Raw genomic sequence first — 20,469 nt, 5'->3', positions numbered from 1 at the left:
ACATTCTAAATCGCTGGTTGCACAAAGCTACATGAAAAGCATAACGTTTGTGTGAGCAAGTACCCCAGATCACAGATAAACCACCAACACTGCATAGGTAACAACAATTGGTATTGCACATGTAGGAATACAACCAAAAAAGTAAAAAGACTCCCATCTGTCACTATCTAGACCTCCCTCTCACAGAAACCGTATCAACCCTGCCACGGCGGGCTAACAGATTTGAAACAGCATGGCCTACCTTGACGGTTATTGACTGAGGTTGAATGTTCATATCATAATCCATAGTGTCTGTTAGTCTTGTCTGTAGTTCCCCAGGTGTGTTTTGAAATAAACGATAGGTCTTTAGCCATAGTTTAACTTCACAAATGCCACAGAGAGGTTATACGAAACAGACGTTTGGTATTTTCTTTGCTTGGACTATCTTCACGAAGACGCATTTGAGAACTTTTTTTCACGATGTGGTCTTTCAATGTGTGACGTAATTTGTCACCATCAAAACCGCTTAATTAGTGTCTGCAATATTTCAAAATAAAAGTGTTTTGTGTAGAGCATAACACCAATGACGTAGTTTTGGAGGGCAAAACTACGTGCATTTCCCCTTGGCAAACAGATATTATCCCCAGGGGAAATTCAAGAAAGTATCTATCTATCTATCTAGAATGATAGATAGATAGATACTTTAAAAGAAACTATAAAAGAATGACCCATTTATGTGGTTTTCCCCCTTTTTTGTAAACAAGGAAGTATAATGGCAAGGGGTCTTTCCATACAAAGGTGGAGAGTGCGGGAAAGACTAAGTGCAGTTGACCCAATAGGCACAATGTTGCGACGGCGACATGCCATTAGGAGAAGGGTCTACAGTGTCAGAGGCCCCAACCATCTATGGTTAGTTACATATCATCGTAAGCATTAACTTCATGGAGTACACAAAGGGAACATAATGCCAGTCATGTTAGCAATTCAATAATTCCAACATGTTTTGAGTAGTTACTATAACATTCTTTTATCTTTCAATTACAGGCATATAGACTCCAACCATAAATTAATCTCTTGGAGATTTGTTTTCCATGGCTGTATTGATGGCTACAGTAGAACAGTCATCTACCTTGAGTGCTGCACTGACAACCGAGCCTCGACTGTTCTAGGTTTTTTTCAAAGAGGTGTTGCCCGGTTTGGTTTGCCCCAAAGAGTTAGAGGTGACAGAGGGGGAGAGAATAGGGATGTGGCAAGATTTATGGTTACTCATAGAGGTATTGACCGGGGGAGCTTCATTGCGGGAAGAAGCGTGCATAATCAGAGGATCGAGCGTCTCTGGGGGGATGTAAATAGGGTTGTGTCTGACTTCTATAGACAACTTTTCCAGTACATGGAGCATGTTGGCATTCTGGACTCACATGATGAAGGACATGTGTGGGCACTACATTATGTTTATCTGGGTAGAATACAGCGTTCCTGTCAGGAGTTTGTCGGGCAGTGGAATCACCATAGACTAAGAACCGAAGGGCATATGTCTCCACTGGCTCTGTGGCACACAGGCATGATGGGACAGCCAAACACCCTTGACATACCTAGCGAAATGGAATGGTATGGTGTGGATTACGAGAGAAGGAATGTTGATGTCTGTTTAGGTAATGAAAGTGTACAGATCATAGTACCCCGAAGTACTGTAGATGTACGGCAGTTAAACATAACATATTTGCAGGCCAATATCAACCCTCTTTTGGATGACGGGAACCATGGGATTGAACATTACTTGCATGTCTTAGAATATATATCACAAACACAGCATCAATAAATAACCATACATTTGTTTGAATCGTGTTATCCTGTTTTGCAGTGTGTTAAACTGTCAGTCTCACCTTTTGAGTGAAATAGTATGAATATGGAAGGATAATGTTGTATTTTGATTACTGTGACTGAAATAGTAGTTGATCTGTAACATAAGCACTCTATAATGTTAAAGTTGTACATGTTAACATTGTATGTCATGCATTAACATCAGTGATTGTGCAGAAAATCACACTTGTTTAGGATTGAGACTGCACCTTTACTGTAATTGAATCATCAAATAAGCAAAATAGATAGCATCAGACACTTAAGTTTGTTTTATGTTATATGTTTAATTCATGAACTGAATTATTTGCCACTGTCAGGTGTGTCCAAGGTCAGGGCAAAAGCTACGTACAGATAAGCCAAAACTGATGCAGCTGGAACTAAGAAAGCGCATTATCTTTCGACACAATACAACAAAATATATAAAACAATTAAACAGAGTAATGTGGTGCTGTGCATCAAATCGAGAGCAAAAAAAAAAAAAAAAAAAAAAAAAAAAAATTTGAAAATACAAAGTTAAGAACATTGTCTGATTTGACACAAAATATTACAACAGCACTTATTCCATGCCAAACCCTTGTGTATTTCTTAAGGCAAACTCCATGTTGGTTCTGAAGTCAGTGTATGTGTTGTGAATTGGTAGGCGTAAGCAGTTAATGCAAGTATTTGCTATAGGGAACCGCCCATTCCCATCGTGCAGAAATTCTACAGAAGGACTGGGAGAAAATCCAACTGGAGGCACATCATTGCTTCCTGTAGCAAAAACAAGGATGTCTCCCAACTTCTTTGGTCCTTCCTCTAGAAACACATGTATAAGATAACATAAGATAACAAAGAGTAATTATTACAAACATTATAGACCTGACAAATAAAATGCTTACACACACATAAGAATAGAAAACATGATGAATGGTGTTCACTGATTGTGTTGTAACCACCTGGCTCGGGGTGAGCACGACAAGTGGAGACCACACCAAAGTGTATTTTAAGCAAAAGTATATTTGTTAAATGAGATATTTACAAAGTCAGCATATGTAAGGCAAAGCAAACTGTCGTGTAGGTCAGCATGTGGATGTGTAGTGCAAAAAAGTACCACGGTAGAGCTGGGGCGTCACAATTGTAACTGTAATGGACCATTGAAATTGTATTCAAATAACTATCTGTGATCCCCCATGTTTTCCTACATGTGCCATAGTGAATACATAGTGAACACATGTTTACCTTCAGTATCCTGTAGGAAATCCCTCCAAAAGGTCACAATTTGACACTCAACATTTCGTCTGTTGCTTCCTTCCACTGACCATTGGATTTCAAACAAGTCATCCAACTTGTCCGCAGTTAAATTAACAGGTTGGTGGCAAAGGATGGGATGGAATGCTTGTGGATGTTCTTGTATTTTCGAAAGTATGCCCAAGGTCTTCAGTCCATCTCGAAATCTGAAAACCAGAACCATACAAAGATTATGTTTTCTCACCAACATCACTCAACATGAGCATTACTATCACCACACAGACTCATATCCAGTTAGTCATGTTAGATTACTTCAAGCAAGGCTCACTCTAAAGGACGGAGTAAAGTGAGTGTTTTCTGTGATGAAATAATAATAACTTGATTTGTGAGAATGTTGAAACTTGAAGTACAGTAGAAGTAGTCCTTCCAAAGAAAAAAACCCTGCACATTTCCCTATAGTCACAACACACCTTTCAAATGGTGCACGGACTCTATTTACGACTTGGAAGAGTAGAACATCCTCCACCAGCCTTTCCTTGTGTGACATGTTTGTCAGCTGTCTCAGACAACCTGCATTGGCAAGGTAGTCCTGTAGGGGTCCTGTGGCATTTTTGAGGTCCTCCAGGGTTTCGGACTCTGAAACCTGAAAGACTTGGTTAAACGAGTTACTTACTCATATACACACATACACATTTACAAGTAGAGGATGCTGATATGTTGGCGCCAAACTAAATAAGTTGAATAACACAAATAAATGGAGAAATTACAGTGCAAACTAACCCTTTTCAATTTTTCCCGTAGCTCAAAATCAGCTATATCCTCCAACACAGGTTTGCACCTATCAGGGCCCTTGACAATGCTTTCAAACAGTGTTTTCGACAAGAAATTTGGTGGAGGTCCACCATGGACCAGGCACACAGCAACAGCCCTTCCAGCTACAAAGTACCTGTCTTCCCTAAGAGCTGGAAAAAATAACAAAATAAGATAATGGTGGATGCAAAGTTCTAATGTACAGTACATAAGTGCTTATTTTTAAAAAAATGTACCTGTTGCGTTTAGTGCCAGGTTCAGGTTCCCCTCACTTCCTTCAAACATCTCCGACTGCTGAAGGGCTTTCATAAGCAGCCGTAAAAATTCCCTCCTAGGCCCACCAAGGTCCACAGCCTCTTCGGCCATGCCCCTGTCATCGGAAAATTTGACCATGATCCGGTGATAGGGGTTGTACGTTTGTCGCTGAAATCCTCGGACAGCTCCATCTAACACAGAGGCACGGTTGATGTTGAACCGGCATGTGTTATTGGTTAAAATGGTTTCAGCCAACTCTGTTAGGATTTCCTTTATGGGAATCGTCTCCTTAAGGTCTTCCCCTTCAGATGAATTGCCTTTTCTGAAAAGAAAAAAGTAGGAGCAACTGTAATGCAAAGAGCAGTAATATTGTATTATGACCCAGCTATACCATCCCTATTACAAAATATTATCATTATCAAGTTTTTATAGACACCCACACTTGGTCCTCAATGCTGTCGAGTATTGCAGCAGTAAGATCCTCATCCTCGCTTTCTGTCCCACTTGACAAAATGTCAATGTATGAGGTGTAATCGGTGTCATGCATGCTTGTTGATGGTTGGGCAATAACCATCAAAGAATGGGTGGTAGTTGCATCCGTATTGTGGGAAGGACCACTTAGGCCTACTGACTCTGTAGGGTATACAGGCTCAATGCTGTCTTCCTCAAAGACAGCAGAGCAGCTGTCTCCTGAGTCATTACTTTCCTCCTTAAAAGAAGAACAAAGTAGAGTAACAATTAAAATATATTGTATTTGTCTGGATAGTCACGCAGGTTCTCAGGAGGATAATACAGATTATAAATGCAATACAATAAAATACAATAATCTTCTAGCAATACAGTTGTGGTTATTGTTGTTACTAGTTATTATTGCAAATTACATAAATGTTGGGATTATGCAGATGCTTTATGTTGTCATACCGGTTGGACGGACTGGATGGATGTGGTTGGACGAACGTAGATGGTCCTGTCCTTAAATAGGAAGCATACCATCTTGCCATCCAAAACTTTCCCATCCTCAAGGGTGGGCCTCACCAGTGTAGTGCATACGGCCTTCACAATCTCTATTCTGTAAAGGATTTTTTTTATTATTATTATATTGTGTGTGGTATGGAGGAAGGTGGGACGTCCTTCACCTCTTTGGGAGATATTCTCCAAATACTGTATTTTAAGTGTGGCCTTTAGTTTGACTCCACATACATCGAGTAGGCATGTTATCAGTGCATCAGGTCCTTAGTGAATAGGGTTCATTGAAAGCACTACACAAAACACTTTTATTTTGAAATATTGCAAAGACTAATTCAGTGGTTTTGATGACATGTGATGACAAACTACGTCACACATTGAAAGACCACATCGTGAGAAAAAGTTCTCAAATGCGTCTTCGTGAAGATAGTCCAAGCAAAGAAAATACCAAACGTCTGTTTCGTATAACCTCTCTGTGGCATTTGTGAAGTTAAACTATGGCTAAAGACCTATCGTTTATTTCAAAACACACCTGGGGAACTACAGACAAGACTAACAGACACTATGGATTATGATATGAACATTCAACCTCAGTCAATAACCGTCAAGGTAGGCCATGCTGTTTCAAATCTGTTAGCCCGCTGTGGCAGGGTTAGGCTATGGTTTCTTATTTTATTTTTTGTTATATTCCTACCTATGCGATAACTTGTTATTACAGTAGCCTATATAATGCGATTGCCTTGTGTGTTTATATTTTTTTTCGGCTAACATGATGCGTGGTAGCAACGCTTTCTCCTGTAGGCTTAATGGCGGTGTAGCCTATGCAGAACTAGAGTAGAAACTCCCGTTCAGTTTTGCTAGGCTGTGTATGGGGTAAATGGAGGGTGTTCTGGCCAGCAACAGGGCAACAATATGCAGTTGTGGTGGTTTATTAACCAGGTAGGCTACAGTGGTGGGGGGGGGGGGGGGGGGGGGGGGGACAGGACAAAAGGAGTAATCCCAAATCTTTTAAACGATTACACTTTTGTAGCAACTACACGCTAAAAACGGTAATGTTAGCGTAGGCTGAGTTGCTCTCCTCTTTCCTGTTTTGGCACTCAAGAGCGCAACATGACATTTTTGGGGATCTGGGAACTGGTTCACACCACAGACTGTACACATAGAACAGTCTATGGTTCACACAGCTTCCATTTAGAATGTAATTGTAACGTCTGCTTGCGAGCCTCTGTTTTTCGCGGTCTGAGCGCGCGGGTGTGTGAATGTAAATGTGTGTGCGCGAGTGTTTGTGTGTCTCCCGCTCCGTCCCATGTCAAAGAACGTGTCAATCATTTTTGATGAGTTTGTGATTGGGGGGAGGTGTCCGAGGGGTGGGGTCATTGAAGGGAGTTTTAGACGTTAAGTAAAGTTCTGATCAGAGTTGAACAGAAGTAACTAACTGCCCGTTTCGTTAGAGTAGCCTTTTCAATCGCGTTACATTACCGAGTTACTTCCCAAGTCTAGATGGAAATAAAAACTTACTGTGTATATTCGGTAATTTTTGTCCGAAAAAGATGTCGGATATGCGCCAACACCTGTGCCTCATCCCAGTCTTTCTTAAAATTGACCCCGGAGAGGATATGGCCATTCTGACTTAGTTGAAGCCTCAGCTGTCCCCTTGGCACTGTGCCATGGCCAGGTGATGGCAGCAAGCACACTTCTCTTAGAAATGTAGATGCTCCATCACTTCTGACACGTCTTCTGTAGACATGTTGAAAGATACAAAAAAAAGTAAATATAGCAACTGATCATTCATATCTATGTGTTATTCAAGACTAGCGTCACTGCTTCGCTAGCAGCTACTAGCTTCAGATTAACATTGGTTACTGGTCTTATTCATATGTCTTTTTCAGTGTGATTTAAAACTTTGAGCTAGCTCGAGCAATACGCTTATGTGATGTCACTAAAAGGCTGATGTCCGGACAAGGGAGTGAAGATTTACTGTTTATTGAACACTTTCAGCATTAACATACAAGGACATTTAGCCTACTGTGCACCGGAATATAATTTAGTTACACACTATCTAGCCTGCTGCTACATATTTAACGTTAACCTTAAGCCTACATTGACACCTACAGGTCATTTATTATATGACAGTCCCACTAACGTTAAAATGTATGCCGGCTATCAGACTTCATAGCAGTCACTTCATAGAAAATAATGGACTTACCTTCTACGGGAGTTTACAGCGCCAGCTGAGGCTTCGCAGGAAAAATTCCTGGCAAACTGAAATCTGGGGGCTCCTCGCTGGAAGATCTGGCGTACTTCGTCCACGCATATCTGAGGAGTTGTAGAACTTGCTGCTGATGGTGATCGTGGTGGTTGTGGTGGGGTAAAAGATGACGGCGAGGATAAGGCTGTGTCTAATGACATTAATATGTCATTGTTGTTAAGTATACTCTCGATTACTCGTCGTGCCATCCCCCCTGACATGTCTAATATACAGTATATTCTAATCAATAGCTTATTACCTAATAACGTTCACCAACTAACTTCGAGAGTGACAGTGAGTGACAGCTAACAGCCTCTATATATAGCCTATAAGTTCTATTTCTGCTTCCATGGTAACGGAAGTTGACCTGAAGTGGTAGATTCTAAAACGATAACAGATTAGCCTACTCGAACACCATCCTACAACAGGGCTAGTGCTATAGATTAAAAACTGTGTGAATTCATTATGAGTTGTTTTCATTGATAATAATACCGTATCATTTCAGTATAAGTATCTGAGTCGTGATCAGTTTGATGGGAATAGCATGTGACTTTCTACACACATTGAAAACATTGCAATCCTGTTATTGATATTTTAGGCAGCGCGAGATGGTTATAGCGCAACTTGACTAGGCGGTGTCTGTGTTGGCCAACTCGATAGCGCAGTTGTTGGACAGCGCGCGATGGTCTCTGGTTAGCTCAACTTGACTAGGCGGTGTCTGTGTTGGCCAACTCGATAGCGCAGTTGTTGGACAGCGCGCGATGGTCTCTGGTTATGTTAGCGCAGATTGAATAGGTGGTGTCGGCCAACTCGATAGCGCAGTTGTAACATTGGACAGCGCGCGATGGTCTTAGGTTAGCGCAGCTTGACTCAATAGCGCGAAGTGCAACTGAATGGGTGGTGTCTGTGTTGGCCAGGCTTTTGATTTGTTTGGCTCGCCATAGTTTTGAGAAAGCTGGAGAGCGGTCAGAGATATAGCGTAGTGAGCGATTTTGTAATAGTGGTAGATTATATAGTAGATTCATACATTAATAGCTTAATAGATAATAGAATAATAGTTATATATCGATATTATACTTAATAGTAATCATTTTTCCATAAATTAATTTGTTCCTGTTCGTCTGTTTGTGTACTCCTGTTACCCTATTCCCCTATTCCAGGATAAATACAATCATCATTTTCCAGGTGAGTTATAGTGTTCATTTATGAATTTAAATAGTTTAATTTCTTAGGTTTTCACTAATACAGATGACGTGAGCCTGCTAGCTGCTAATGACATTACCGGACTCTAACGTTACATGGCTGGCTAATACTAGCGCTAGCTAGCTGCTCAAACTAGCAACGTTTCTCAAAGTGTCTTAGACAAGGTCTTGATAGCTAACCTTGCCAGTAACGTTAGCACCGAACTAACGTTAGCTACCGATACACCTGGCAAACCATTATGAGTATATATGCATGTTCCTGATCTGGCAGACATTAACGGGTGCATCACTGCATCATATCATAGTGTTTGCCACTGACTTTGGCGCCATTATCTAAAATTTGATTAGAAAAAAATATGTTTGCCATCCCAAAGCATACCAGAGGCGCGGGAAGATATTTTCGGCGGGGGGATTCCACGGTCCATTTGCGGCTTGCATCCTTTCTGTTTTTGTTGTTTAGAAAACGTTTTATACTATGCTTGAATTCTTAGGCTTAGTTAATGCATTAGGTAGGTGTAAACATTGTTTGCTTTTAATCCATAATCGTTTTTCCATAAATTAATTTGTTCCTGTTCGTCTGTTCGTGTACTCCTGTTCCCCTCTTCTCCCATTCCAGGATAACTACAGAAATCATCATTTTTCAGGTGAGTTATAGCGTTAATTTATGCATTTAAATAGTTTCATTTCTTAGGTTTTCACTAATACAGATGACGTGAGCCTGCTAGCTGCTAATGACATTACCGGACTCTACGTTACATGACTGGCTAAAGCCACTCAAACTAGCAACGTTTCTCAACGTGTCTTAGACAAGGTCTTGATAGCTAACCTTGCCTGTAACTTTAGCACCGAACTAACGTTACGCTTGGCAAACCATTATGAGTATATGTGCATGTTCCTGATCTGGCAGACATTAACGGGTGCATTACTGCATTCTATCATAGTTAGTGTTTCCCACTGACTTTGGCGCCATTATGGAATGTGAAAAAATATGTTTGCCATCCCAAAGCATACCAGAGACGCGGCATATTTTCGGCTGGGGGTGCGGGGGGATTCCACGGTCCATTTGCGGCTTGCATCCTTTCTGCTTTTGTTGTTTAGAAAGCGTTGGTATTGAAGTCTTAGGCTAAATGCATTAGTTTAAACTAATTAGTTGCATTGGTCTAAACATTGTTTGTTTTTAATCCACCACACAAATAGCCAGATACAGATTCTGGAATTGCATGCGTGCATTCTAAATCTCTCTCCAAAATGTGCCCGTTCTGTGGGCTTGCAGGCAAAGTAGTTCTGCTGTGCTGCATAGTTGAACGAAAACATTTGTTTATTGTAGCCTACAGAAAAATATAAATAACCTACTGTCAAGCGGTCAATTGGTTACAGTGCAGTCAAGAGTTGAAAGTAGCCTAGGGCAAATTAATTTACGAACCAGAACGTGGGCCATACAATTACCTAAGCCTCTATTGTAAAAACGTCCGCTAGATAAGACAGTTTAAATCGCCAACGACATTGTTTTAGCAGTAGCCTACCCTAGGCTACAGATTATTTCTTTAAAGTAATTACTCCACTACTGGCTCATTTATCAAACGGGTGCTTTCACTCGTCCTCTGCAAATTAAGCTACAGGTAGTTCGGTGTGAATAAATTCGGGTTTGCGATTGACAACATTGTGATAAGTAGGCTATACTAACTTTGCAAAGTTAATGCATCAATTTTGAACTCAGTTGTGTAGGCTACACCGCGCCAGTTGTAATCTGCATGAACAGTCCTTCTCAAGCCACTGATTTGATTTGCGTAGGGGAGATGTGGGCTGAAGCCAACCTGTTTGAGTGAACAGTGCAGCTAGTAGCCCGGTCTTTTCTGACAGTCCGTTTCAGTAGCAACTAGACTTTTTGACGTTCGCTATCGCATAATTTAGGACTTACTACTATGTAATGTAGTACTACTATATAGGCCTACATTACATACTGTAGGGCAGGGGTCGGCAAATAGTGGCCCGCGGGCCAATTTTGGCCCGCCATTGATTCTATCTGGCCCGCGAGATGACGTTAATTTGCTGTTGAATGAATTTTTTTTTTAACCCCATGTTTTTAAAAAGAAAAAAAGGCCTACAGCAATCCCATCAATTTCAAAACATTTATTGAGGTATAGATGATAGTCCTACTAAAGTGACAAAACAGGTGGAACATCCTTGCAGTTATCCATGACGCACAGGTCGGAACGGTATTGGCACGCGAGTGCGCGTAATCTTGTGCAAAAAAAAAACAACAGTGTCCTGTCTCCCTCTTCCAGTGGGCAAGGTCAAAAATAGCCTATGTTTCGTTAAATTAATAGGCTTGGCGTTAAGAAATGCAGGCAGGCTCAACACATACCTCTGCTTCCATTCTTCTTTGTAGGTCCTGCATTCTGAATCAATTTTTCTTTTCAAGGCTTTTGACAACGACATTTTGCATCGATAACTAGCATATAGCAATGTTCAGCTAATCATTTACACGTCATCCAAAAGAATAATATTTGTAGCCTACACATTAGTTACGGCAAGTTGCTAGGCAAGTCGCCTGTTTCATGAGAGACGACAGGAGATGCAGCAGGCGGCATAAAAACAGCGCACATAAGCAAATAAACGTTTTTAATGGAATTAAATTAAATGCATTTTAAAAGTTAGATGATGTTTATTTTAATATAATATAATAATTAATAATTTAAATAGTAGGCCTATAACCCCCCCCCCCCCCATTACAAAAGCTATGGCCCGCGATGCCATTGTCTGAAAAAAAATTGGCCCGGGTCCAAACGTAATTGCCGACCCCTGCTGTAGGGATAACGTCCGCCGAGGTGTCCCGTTATTCACAATTAATGGACGAGGCTGAGGCAAAGAACTCCTGAGCGCAGCACCCGAGTTTGTAGGCTAACTAGTAGGCTAAACAGCATATCACTAACGTGCATCATCAATCGGGAATTCGCTAAATGAAGTGGGTGCTTTACTTATTGATCCGGATCAAAGAGACAATAGATTACAAAGTGGTGTATTTGTAACTTAAGGGTAGATGATTGTGATTCATTGCAACTTCAGCAAACAGCATATCACTAACGTGCATCAATCGGAAATTCGCTAAATGAAGGAAGTGGGTGCTTTACTTATTGATCCGGTTATAGCTTACAAAGTGATGCTTTTGTAACTTCAGTGTAGATGATTGTGATTCATTGTAACTTCAGCAATGTAAGGTACCTTCCTTACCTTCAAAAAATAGCTCCTTACAGCTGAAGCCCAGTCTACAGTCTGCCTCAGTGAGAATCCTAAACTTTCTCTGTGTTCAGTTACATAATGTTTCTCTGTGTATCCCTTACATAATGTAGGTCATCATAAATGGACTACAAAAGTAGTCACGTGACTTTACCCTTCCACTTACTCACGGTAGCATGGTTTGTTTATTAGCCTGGTTAGCATTGACACTTAACACTTACTGCCAGCTCTTCATGTGAGTAGGAGCACAACACTACATCGCGCTCCGTTATTACAAAAAATATGTTAAGCCAGTCAAGCCAATTGCCCGTTTTGATCAGTTTGAGATGAAGCGCCCTAGTGGTGACGTCGCATGCAACTGTAGTTTGTTATCACCATGTTACAAAAAAAAACTCAAAACAATTCAACTGATCCTAAAAATAAGGTATGACCACAAGAAGCAATAGAGGTGACCCCAGTGCATAGCAAATGGAAGGCATTAAATTAAGTTCCCAATGTGCACCGAGATATATTTTTTCTAAAAAAAAAAAAAAAAATCTCATCCACTCCACTAAAATCTAGGAACGCAACCAGTAGGTGGCGATGTGATTACTTTCCCTCCCTATAAGTCATTATATGAGAGATATGTGAGTAACACCGGAATGGACGTTACAGTTCTTCAGTAACTGTAACAAGTTACTGAAATTTGAATTCTAATGCGCTACCTACTTAGTTACTCAATAAAGTAACTAAATTACAATACATTTGCAGTAATGTTACTTTGTAGGCTAACTTGTTACCCCCAACACTGGTCGTTGTGTGTGATTGTGAGTGTATGCTGAATTGTAATCATGTCAAGACAAATCTGATTGGCCAGTACACTGAAGATAAATTAAATAATTTTCAAATTACTAAAATTATCCCTCTCTTAATCCCACACAATATGTCGTGGAACAGAAACAACAACCAGAGATATGCCTATGGCAAGTTGTGGATGTGTTTGTATAGTCTTCCACTACAATCTTTGACGTTAATTAGCATGTTTTATATTGAGGTTGTTAATTAGCTAGAGGATTAAAAAGGTCATTTCAAAAATTCCCCTCTTTAAACAAATAACAGGATAGTATTTTTGTACAGTTTAATCTATACTCCAAGCTCATAATGGCTGTGTGAGAGAGCATAACCCGAAAGACATGATATAGCCTACCTAAAGTAGCCAGTAAAATAAAGTATAAACATTACAGTATGATGACCCAACCACCCCCCAACCCCCATAGTTTTAGAAAATTCTGTGGGAAACACTGCAAAGTTAGTCCAGCAGTTAGATAATGTTGACAGTTGCTTCATTTTATTAAGCAATATGTCGTTTAATACAGTTGATCATTCACAGATAAAAGTAGGTAGCTAGTCAAACATTAGGAAATATAATTTTTCAGACATTTTGTTGGTGATCCAAAACACCATCTGGAATTTGTGAAATAAGTGACCCTACTACTTTGCCGGAGATTCTTTTTAGTAATTTCCCATGCTGCACTGCATCTTACTGGACATGACCAAAGCATGCAAACCTCAAAAACACAATACTACATTGTATGATTTGTTTCTTGTTTCAGTTTGTGGTCTAAAAACTATGGATTCGCTCTACCTCAGGAACTGGAGAAGGGTTGAGTCAACCATAAAGCAGTGGGCTACTGAGGATGAAGAGAACTCAATGGAGTCAGAGTCCACTCACGATGATGACATCAGCAACATTGATACGGCTAGTGGCAGTGATGACGAGGGATGTGACAGAGAGGCTGTGTGGCTTGAATCTGAAAACGAAACAGAGGCAACGTCGGAAAGTGATCTTGGGAGTGACTTGGCAGATTGGGCATTGGCTAACAAACTTACCCATAAGTCAGTAAATGAGCTGTTGCACATTCTACAACGACATGGACATGAAAATTTGCCAAGGGACTCGAGGACCCTTCTGTCAACTCCAAAAGTAGTGAGCTTGCAGGAGCGATGTAATGGCCGCTACATTTACTATGGTTTAGAGAGAGGCACACAAAGAGCACTTCAACAGTCTCCTGCCTGTATAGACCGAATTTCCTTGTGCATAAATGTGGATGGTGTGCCAATTTTCAAGTCAAGTGGGACTCAGTTCTGGCCCATCCTGGCAAAGGCAGAGGAATTAGAGCCATTCATAGTCGCACTTTACAGTGGCACATCCAAGCCTGAGCCTCTACAAGAGTACTTAAAAGACTTGGTGGAAGACATCAATAATCTCTCAACTAGTGGCTTTCAATATAACGGGGCAATTGTGAAAATTACGGTCAAAGCCTTCATCTGTGATGCCCCAGCAAGGGCTTTTCTTAAAAACATCATTTATCATACAGGCTATAATAGCTGTGAGAGGTGTGAGGAGCTGGGTGAATGGAAAGGAAGAGTGGTGTTCAACTCAAAAGAGAAATTCCCTAGTAGGACAGATGAAAAGTTCTGCCAGGTAGCCTACAAAGGACACCAAAATGGAGAGACCCCACTGTTAAGAGCAGGAGTACCATGTGTGACGTCATTCGTCCTTGATTATATGCACCTTGTGTGCCTTGGTGTTGTAAGGCGAATTCTGCATTTTCTCTGCCGTGTGACCAACCCCCGGAAACTATCTACCAGGCAGAGATCTGAATTGTCTACAAGACTTGTAGGGCTAAGAAATGAAATGCCAAGTGAGATGGCAAGGAAGCCCAGGGCAGTCACCGAGTTGGATCGATGGAAGGCGACAGAGTTCCGCCAGTTCCTTCTTTACACGGGACCTGTGGTCCTTGATGGACTGGTTGATCAAGATGTGTACGATCATTTTCTCTGTCTGACAGTGGGAATGTCCATCCTGCTTACCACCGATGCCGACAGGAGGAACACTCTACTCCAATATGCAGCTGACCTGCTGACCTATTTTGTTAACAGTTGTCAAGATATCTATGGAGACAGATTCACAGTCTACAATGTGCATGCGTTAAAGCACATTCATGAGGATGTTGCACATTTCAGTTGCTCTTTGAATGAGATTTCTGCTTTTCCATTTGAGAATTTCATGCAAACCATCAAGAAAATGGTCAGAACAAGTCATGATCCGCTGACTCAAGTGGCAAAGCGACTGGCAGAGAGGCAGGATCTGCAGGGGGCAAAATCAAAACAGGCCAAAGAAAGACTTACCGTTTCAGTGAGGCCCAAGGATGCCTGCTTCGTCCTAGGGGACAAGAGTGTGGCCATCATAGAAGAAGTTGGAGAAAATGGAAATTTCAATTGCAGATTTATTCCTGAAAAGCACACGTCAAACCTTTTCATAACGCCATGTGAATCAAAGCTGATAGATATAGCATTTATTGGCAATACCACATACCGCATGGCAAGGACAAAAATCCTTCAATCCAGTGACCTAAAGAGGAAAGCTGTGTGCATCCCATACAGAGGGGGGCATGCAATTTTTCCACTTCTGCATAATTGAACAATGAGGTACAGTGTTTCCCACAGAAAATTAGTTAGTCAAGGTGGGGGTGTGCAGGGTTCTGATGGGGATGTTAGTCCGCATCACTAAATAATATAGGAATCCTGTCGCGCCACTATTTTTTATATTGTGTTCAGTATAAGTCTGTTGCATAATAACTCTACTTTTATTTGTTTCAGATTATGGCGTTTGCGAGGGCTGTGTGGCAGGAGGGCGATAACGTTTTTGAAGGGGTGCTGCCAATAAATTGGATTGACGAAGAAAGGAAAGTCCTCAGATGGCCAAAAAAGGGACGGGCGTCAGCCTGGAAAAACAAAACAAATCCAGCTGGAGACTGGCTGGACTTTCCCCTCATAAAAATAAAATTTACTTCAGGTATGTGATGCTTAAGGCGAGACACGGCAGGTGAAAACATCGATTTTTCATGACCTGGTCAAATTTGAGATTTTGGGCTAGTTTACATCCATGTAATTTTTCACACTGCTATAAAGAAAATTTCCAAATAACACATGTCGGTTGGTTTACATGACTTTGCAACTTCTGACTTTTTTACAGAAAGTGAAAAGGAGTGCACTGAGTTTAATTATACATCGTCAGCACAGACAGATTCAGAAGACCCTCCAGAACTGGGGAAAAGGGCAATAAAAAGAAAGCAATTTTCTGATTGTATTGAAGGCAAGCATACTAACAGCTGTTTGTAATCCATCACATTCCAAATGTTGAAACATTTGTATTCCTGGAATGTAAATTAACTTTTGTTGTAATTCATTAGAACCTGAACTCTCAGATGAAGAACCCAGACCCAAAAAAAGTGAGTCTGTGCACCTTTCTTAAATTTTTATTGTTTTTGCACATCGCCAGGGTTGTTTAATGTAAAAAGTCTTAAATATGTCTTTGCCAAACAAATACTGTTTGCGACATGAATACTTTCTCTGTTTCTATGTAGGCAAAAGCACAGGACTGCTCAGCAAGCCACCAAAGCCACCAAATATGACTAATGGTAAGTCAAGTGGACTAGTTAAGAATGTCAAAAGAAATCCAAATCAGTTAGCAGGGAGAGAGTTCAACATTTTTTGGCATGATCATTTATATTTGTTACAGAGACACCCAGTGTCAGAAACCAATCTGAGGACCAGACCTATTTGGATAATACCCAAACTCTAGATTCATCATATAGTAAGTTTGCCTAAATGGACTAAAAAAAGAAATGTATGGATGAATCACTCAATTCAACATGTTCTCTCACTTTGTCACAGCCCACCCCCAGAGGAGCCCCTCCCCCTCCAATCATTCTGATGTTGGGGGTGAGTCCTGGCAGGATAGCTCACCTTCATCTCCAAGGAGTAAGTTAACCGAATTGAACTCAAGAATAAAGTGCCTACTTTATGTCCACTTTCACCACTTTCTGTCTAACACACGACCCCAACATGTTCCCTGTCTCTCACTCTTGTCACAGACCAGTCCATAAGGAGCCCCTCTCCCTCATCCAGGAGCCCCTCTCCCTCATCCAGTCATTCCGGGAACCACAGAGGAGGCTCCCATTCTGGTGGTCCTCCTAGAGCCTCAAACAGTAAGTTGGCCTGAATGAACTGAAGCAAAGAATGCTGTCTGAACGTTACTGTATAACACACAACCCCAACATGTTCCCTGTCTCTCACTCTTGTCACAGACCAGTCCATGAGGAGTCCCTCTCCCTCATCCAGTCATTCCGGGAACCACAGAGGAGGCTCCCATTCTGGTGGTCCTCCTAGAGCCTCAAACAGTAAGTTGGCCTGAATGAACTGAAGCAAAGAATGCTGTCTGAACGTTACTGTATAGCACACAAGCCCAACATGTTCCCTGTCTCTCACTCTTGTCACAGGCCAGTCCATAAGGACCCCCTCTCTCTCATCCAGTCATTCCGGGAACCACAGAGGAGGCTCTCGTCCTGGTGGTTCTTCTCGAGCCTCAAACAGTAAGTTGGCCTAAATGAACTGAAGCAAAGAATGCTGTCTGAACGTTACTGTATAGCACACAAGCCCAACATGTTCCCCGTCTCTCACTCTTGTCACAGGCCAGTCCATGAGGAGTCCCTCTCCCTCATCCAGTCATTCCGGGAACCACAGAGGAGGCTCTCATCCTGGTGGTTCTTCTCGAAGTTCAAACAGTAAGTTGACCTAAATGAATTGAAGGAAAGAATGCCGTTTGAACCTTATTGTCTAGCACAGTGGCACAGTGGTTCTCAAAGTGTGGTCCAGGGACCACTGGTTGCTTAAGATGTTGTTCTTTGAACACAAAGAGGCTCCCGTTCTGGTGGTTCTCCTCGAGCCTCAAACAGTAAGTAAATGAACTGAAGCAAAAGATGCTGTCTGAACGTTACTGTCTAGAACACGACCCCAATATGTTCCCTGTCTCTTACTCTTGTCACAGGCCAGTCCATGAGGAGTCCCTCTCCCTCATCCAGTCATTCCGGGAACCACAGAGGAGGCTCTCGTCCTGGTGGTTCTCCTCGAGCCTCAAACAGTAAGTAAATGAACTGAAGCAAAAGATGCTGTCTGAACGTTACTGTCTAGAACACGACCCCAATATGTTCCCTGTCTCTTACTCTTGTCACAGGCCAGTCCATGAGGAGTCCCTCTCCCTCACCCAGGAACCACAGAGGTTCCCGTCCTGGTGGTTCTCCTTTAGCTTCAAACAGTAAGTTGATCTAAAATTAATGAATGTGTCTGTATAGCACATAACACTTAATCTAACATTTTCAATGTCTGATGTTCTTGTCACAGGCATCAGGGCCCGCTCCCCCAGAGAGAGGAACAGTGTATTCCCCATGGAAAATGACAGTGAGTTTTAAATATTCTTGCTACAACCAGATGTTTGAGCAATCTAGAGCTCTAACCACATTTTTATTGTTGATTTTAATCAGTTCAAATTGGAAATGTGTCAATCTGTTGCATTAAAGTGTAATTCCGGCGAAAATTGACCCAAGGGTGTTTTTCTGCATTAAAACACATCAAATAAGCCGTGGAGACAGTCATTTTCGTTGATCAACCACTACAGAGCTTGGCCATAGCCCCATATAGTGGTTGATCAACGAAAATGACTGTCTCCAGTAGGGCACATTGGCCTGAAAACATGCCATTTTTAAAGGGGCAGGTATGGCTCCAAGGAACTGACTTGAATGTTACAATTTTATCTTTGAAAAGATGGAATGTTCATGTTGCACAATTTAATACAAAACACTGCAGTTAATCTGAGTGAAGATATTCTGGAATACCAGTGTCATGCAGTAATCGTATGTTTACACATATCAGACATGATCCTGAAAGATAGTCTTTGAATTCTATGAATATGGCACTAGATCTAGATGCTAGATTTATCTTACATGTATAACCAAATCACTAGGCTATAGGAAGAGATTGAATAGAAGATAACTAATCCGAAAATGTCACATTTCAGAATTCCAGAGATGTGTGATGAAAAAATTGGTGGAGATCATGGAGGTGGTGAAAAGAATTGAGGCAGACCACCAAAGGGGAGGGACAAACCTATTAAAAACCATGACGACCATGGACGAGGTCCTCATGTTAGAAGACAAGCTCAATCAGGAGGAGGAGAGACAGGCTCTGGTAAGATATCATATACCACTTACCACAACCAATGCAAACTGATGAGGGCATTGATGACGTGTTGTTGTCTTATGCCCTCATCAGTAGGTTATTGACTTAATAATTGGCTTAAGATTCTATATTTACTGTCTATTTACTTCTTTCACAGTTGGCACAGTTAAGCAAGGTCGGTGGGAAGGACATAAAAGACTGTGTTGCAAAAATTTTGAACAGGTATGTTCAGATACAGGGTACAGTACTTCTTGAAAATGTAGTTTTTGCTGTTTAACCTTTATGCTGACCTTATTTGGCCTGTGGCCTCTGATGTTTCAGTCTCTCTTGTGTGCCTTTGTCTATTGCATTGTCTCTTTCCTATTTAATGAAATCCGGATCGGTTTTAAGTATAAGTATAAATACTCTTTTGATCCCGTGAGGGAAATTTGGTCAATCTGTGAAACACACTCAGCACACAGTGAACACACAGTGAGGTGAAGCACACACTAATCCCGTGAGCTGCCTGCTACAACAGTCTGGAATGGCAGGAGACTTGTCATGATTGCTACAACAGCGGCGCTCGGGGAGCAGTGAGGGGTTAGGAGCCTTGCTCAAGGGCACTTCAGCCATTCCTACTGGTCGGGGTTTGAACCGGCAACCCTCCAGTTACAAGTCTGAAGCGCTAACCAGTAGGCCAGGGCCTAATTTTAGTTTTATTGTAGAAAGAATGAACATGAAGTTGTAATCCGATTACCGGGAGTGCACTGCACACATTATAGAGACTCCACAACAGTCTAAAAAAATCTAGTGGAAAAAGTAATCTCATTTTGAATTTGTATATACAAATGTAACTTTATGTGCTAATCTTTTCAGATTGATGACAAATGGCCTGATGTCCCATTTCAATATGATGGGCCATGGTGGGAAGACAGCTTTTAAAGCCATGACTCTCTATGGCGTCCTAACAGGTATGGATCTCTGATACTGGGTTATTTATCTTTCATTTGTTTGTTCAACTTGCACAAACATATTTTGAACAAGGAAGAGTACAGCACGGGCTACACTCTGCATTAACACATTTGTTCATTGTCCATTCATTTCTCAAGTTTGTTAAAGTCTCGATTAGAGCAGTTTCACATGTTCAAGTGCTGAATCTGCTATCTGAGTTGTCTTTGCAATATTGCCACTTCAGCACACCTAGTCTAATGAAAATGTTTTTCTTGTCATTTCAGCTGCTGTTAAAAAATGGAGTGAAAGGGCCACCGACCATGACATCGGGAGAGCTGTGGCAGACCAATTAAAACATGCGCCTGGACGCTCTGGTGGTGGAGGCTTTAAGAACAATTAATAAAGGGATAAAGAAAGCAATCAGTTATTAAAATGTTTTGTTTGACTTATAGGCCTGTAATGATATCAATATTTCAGAATACGATTATCACGACAAAATATATCACAATAACATTATTGTGATATCAATAGTAATCATTATAAGAAAGCAAACACTTAAAGTATATTACATTTCTTATTAAATGTCTCTCTATTCAAAAACATAAAAATTTTACAGTACAACTCTCACTTTTTCCCAAATTCCCAAACCAGGTCAACAACAATAGTTATTTTCGACTGAAAAGACAAATTTGAACA

The 20,469-nt window shown here is 41.1% G+C and overlaps 2 protein-coding genes across 2 annotated transcripts; one reads left to right on the top strand and one right to left on the bottom strand.

Annotated features, from left to right (window-relative positions):
• Positions 1-2,395: 2,395 nt before the first annotated feature.
• On the bottom strand, positions 2,396-7,554 carry LOC143102959 (G2/M phase-specific E3 ubiquitin-protein ligase-like). Its single transcript, XM_076266752.1, has 8 exons — positions 7,304-7,554; positions 5,053-5,200; positions 4,778-4,840; positions 4,113-4,527; positions 3,847-4,028; positions 3,537-3,709; positions 3,058-3,272; positions 2,396-2,634 (listed from the first exon to the last, which is right to left on the bottom strand). The coding sequence occupies exons 1-8, from the start codon at positions 7,552-7,554 to the stop codon at positions 2,396-2,398; spliced, it is 1,686 nt and encodes a 561-aa protein (XP_076122867.1).
• A 960-nt stretch (positions 7,555-8,514) lies between these two features.
• Positions 8,515-20,246, top strand: LOC143102757 (uncharacterized). The gene is made up of 19 exons (XM_076266575.1): positions 8,515-8,530; positions 9,164-9,191; positions 15,427-15,622; positions 15,803-15,922; positions 16,020-16,058; positions 16,194-16,247; positions 16,349-16,423; positions 16,504-16,590; positions 16,704-16,817; positions 16,917-17,009; positions 17,109-17,201; positions 17,301-17,393; positions 17,657-17,749; positions 17,843-17,923; positions 18,010-18,066; positions 18,683-18,852; positions 19,001-19,065; positions 19,699-19,793; positions 20,058-20,246. Exons 3-19 carry the CDS (start codon positions 15,430-15,432, stop codon positions 20,171-20,173), a joined length of 1,638 nt encoding a protein of 545 aa, XP_076122690.1. The 5' UTR covers positions 8,515-8,530; positions 9,164-9,191; positions 15,427-15,429; the 3' UTR covers positions 20,174-20,246.
• The last annotated feature ends 223 nt before the right edge of the window (positions 20,247-20,469 follow it).

This window comes from Alosa pseudoharengus, unplaced genomic scaffold, assembly GCF_046254945.1.
Source record: "Alosa pseudoharengus isolate Yale_2024_CS ecotype anadromous, Long Island Sound unplaced genomic scaffold, YU_APseudo_1.1 YU_APseudo_1.1_scf_4, whole genome shotgun sequence".
NCBI classification, from domain to species: domain Eukaryota; kingdom Metazoa; phylum Chordata; class Actinopteri; order Clupeiformes; family Clupeidae; genus Alosa; species Alosa pseudoharengus.
Note: the sequence above shows the minus strand (reverse complement) of the source record. Positions and strands in the feature narration are given on the sequence as shown.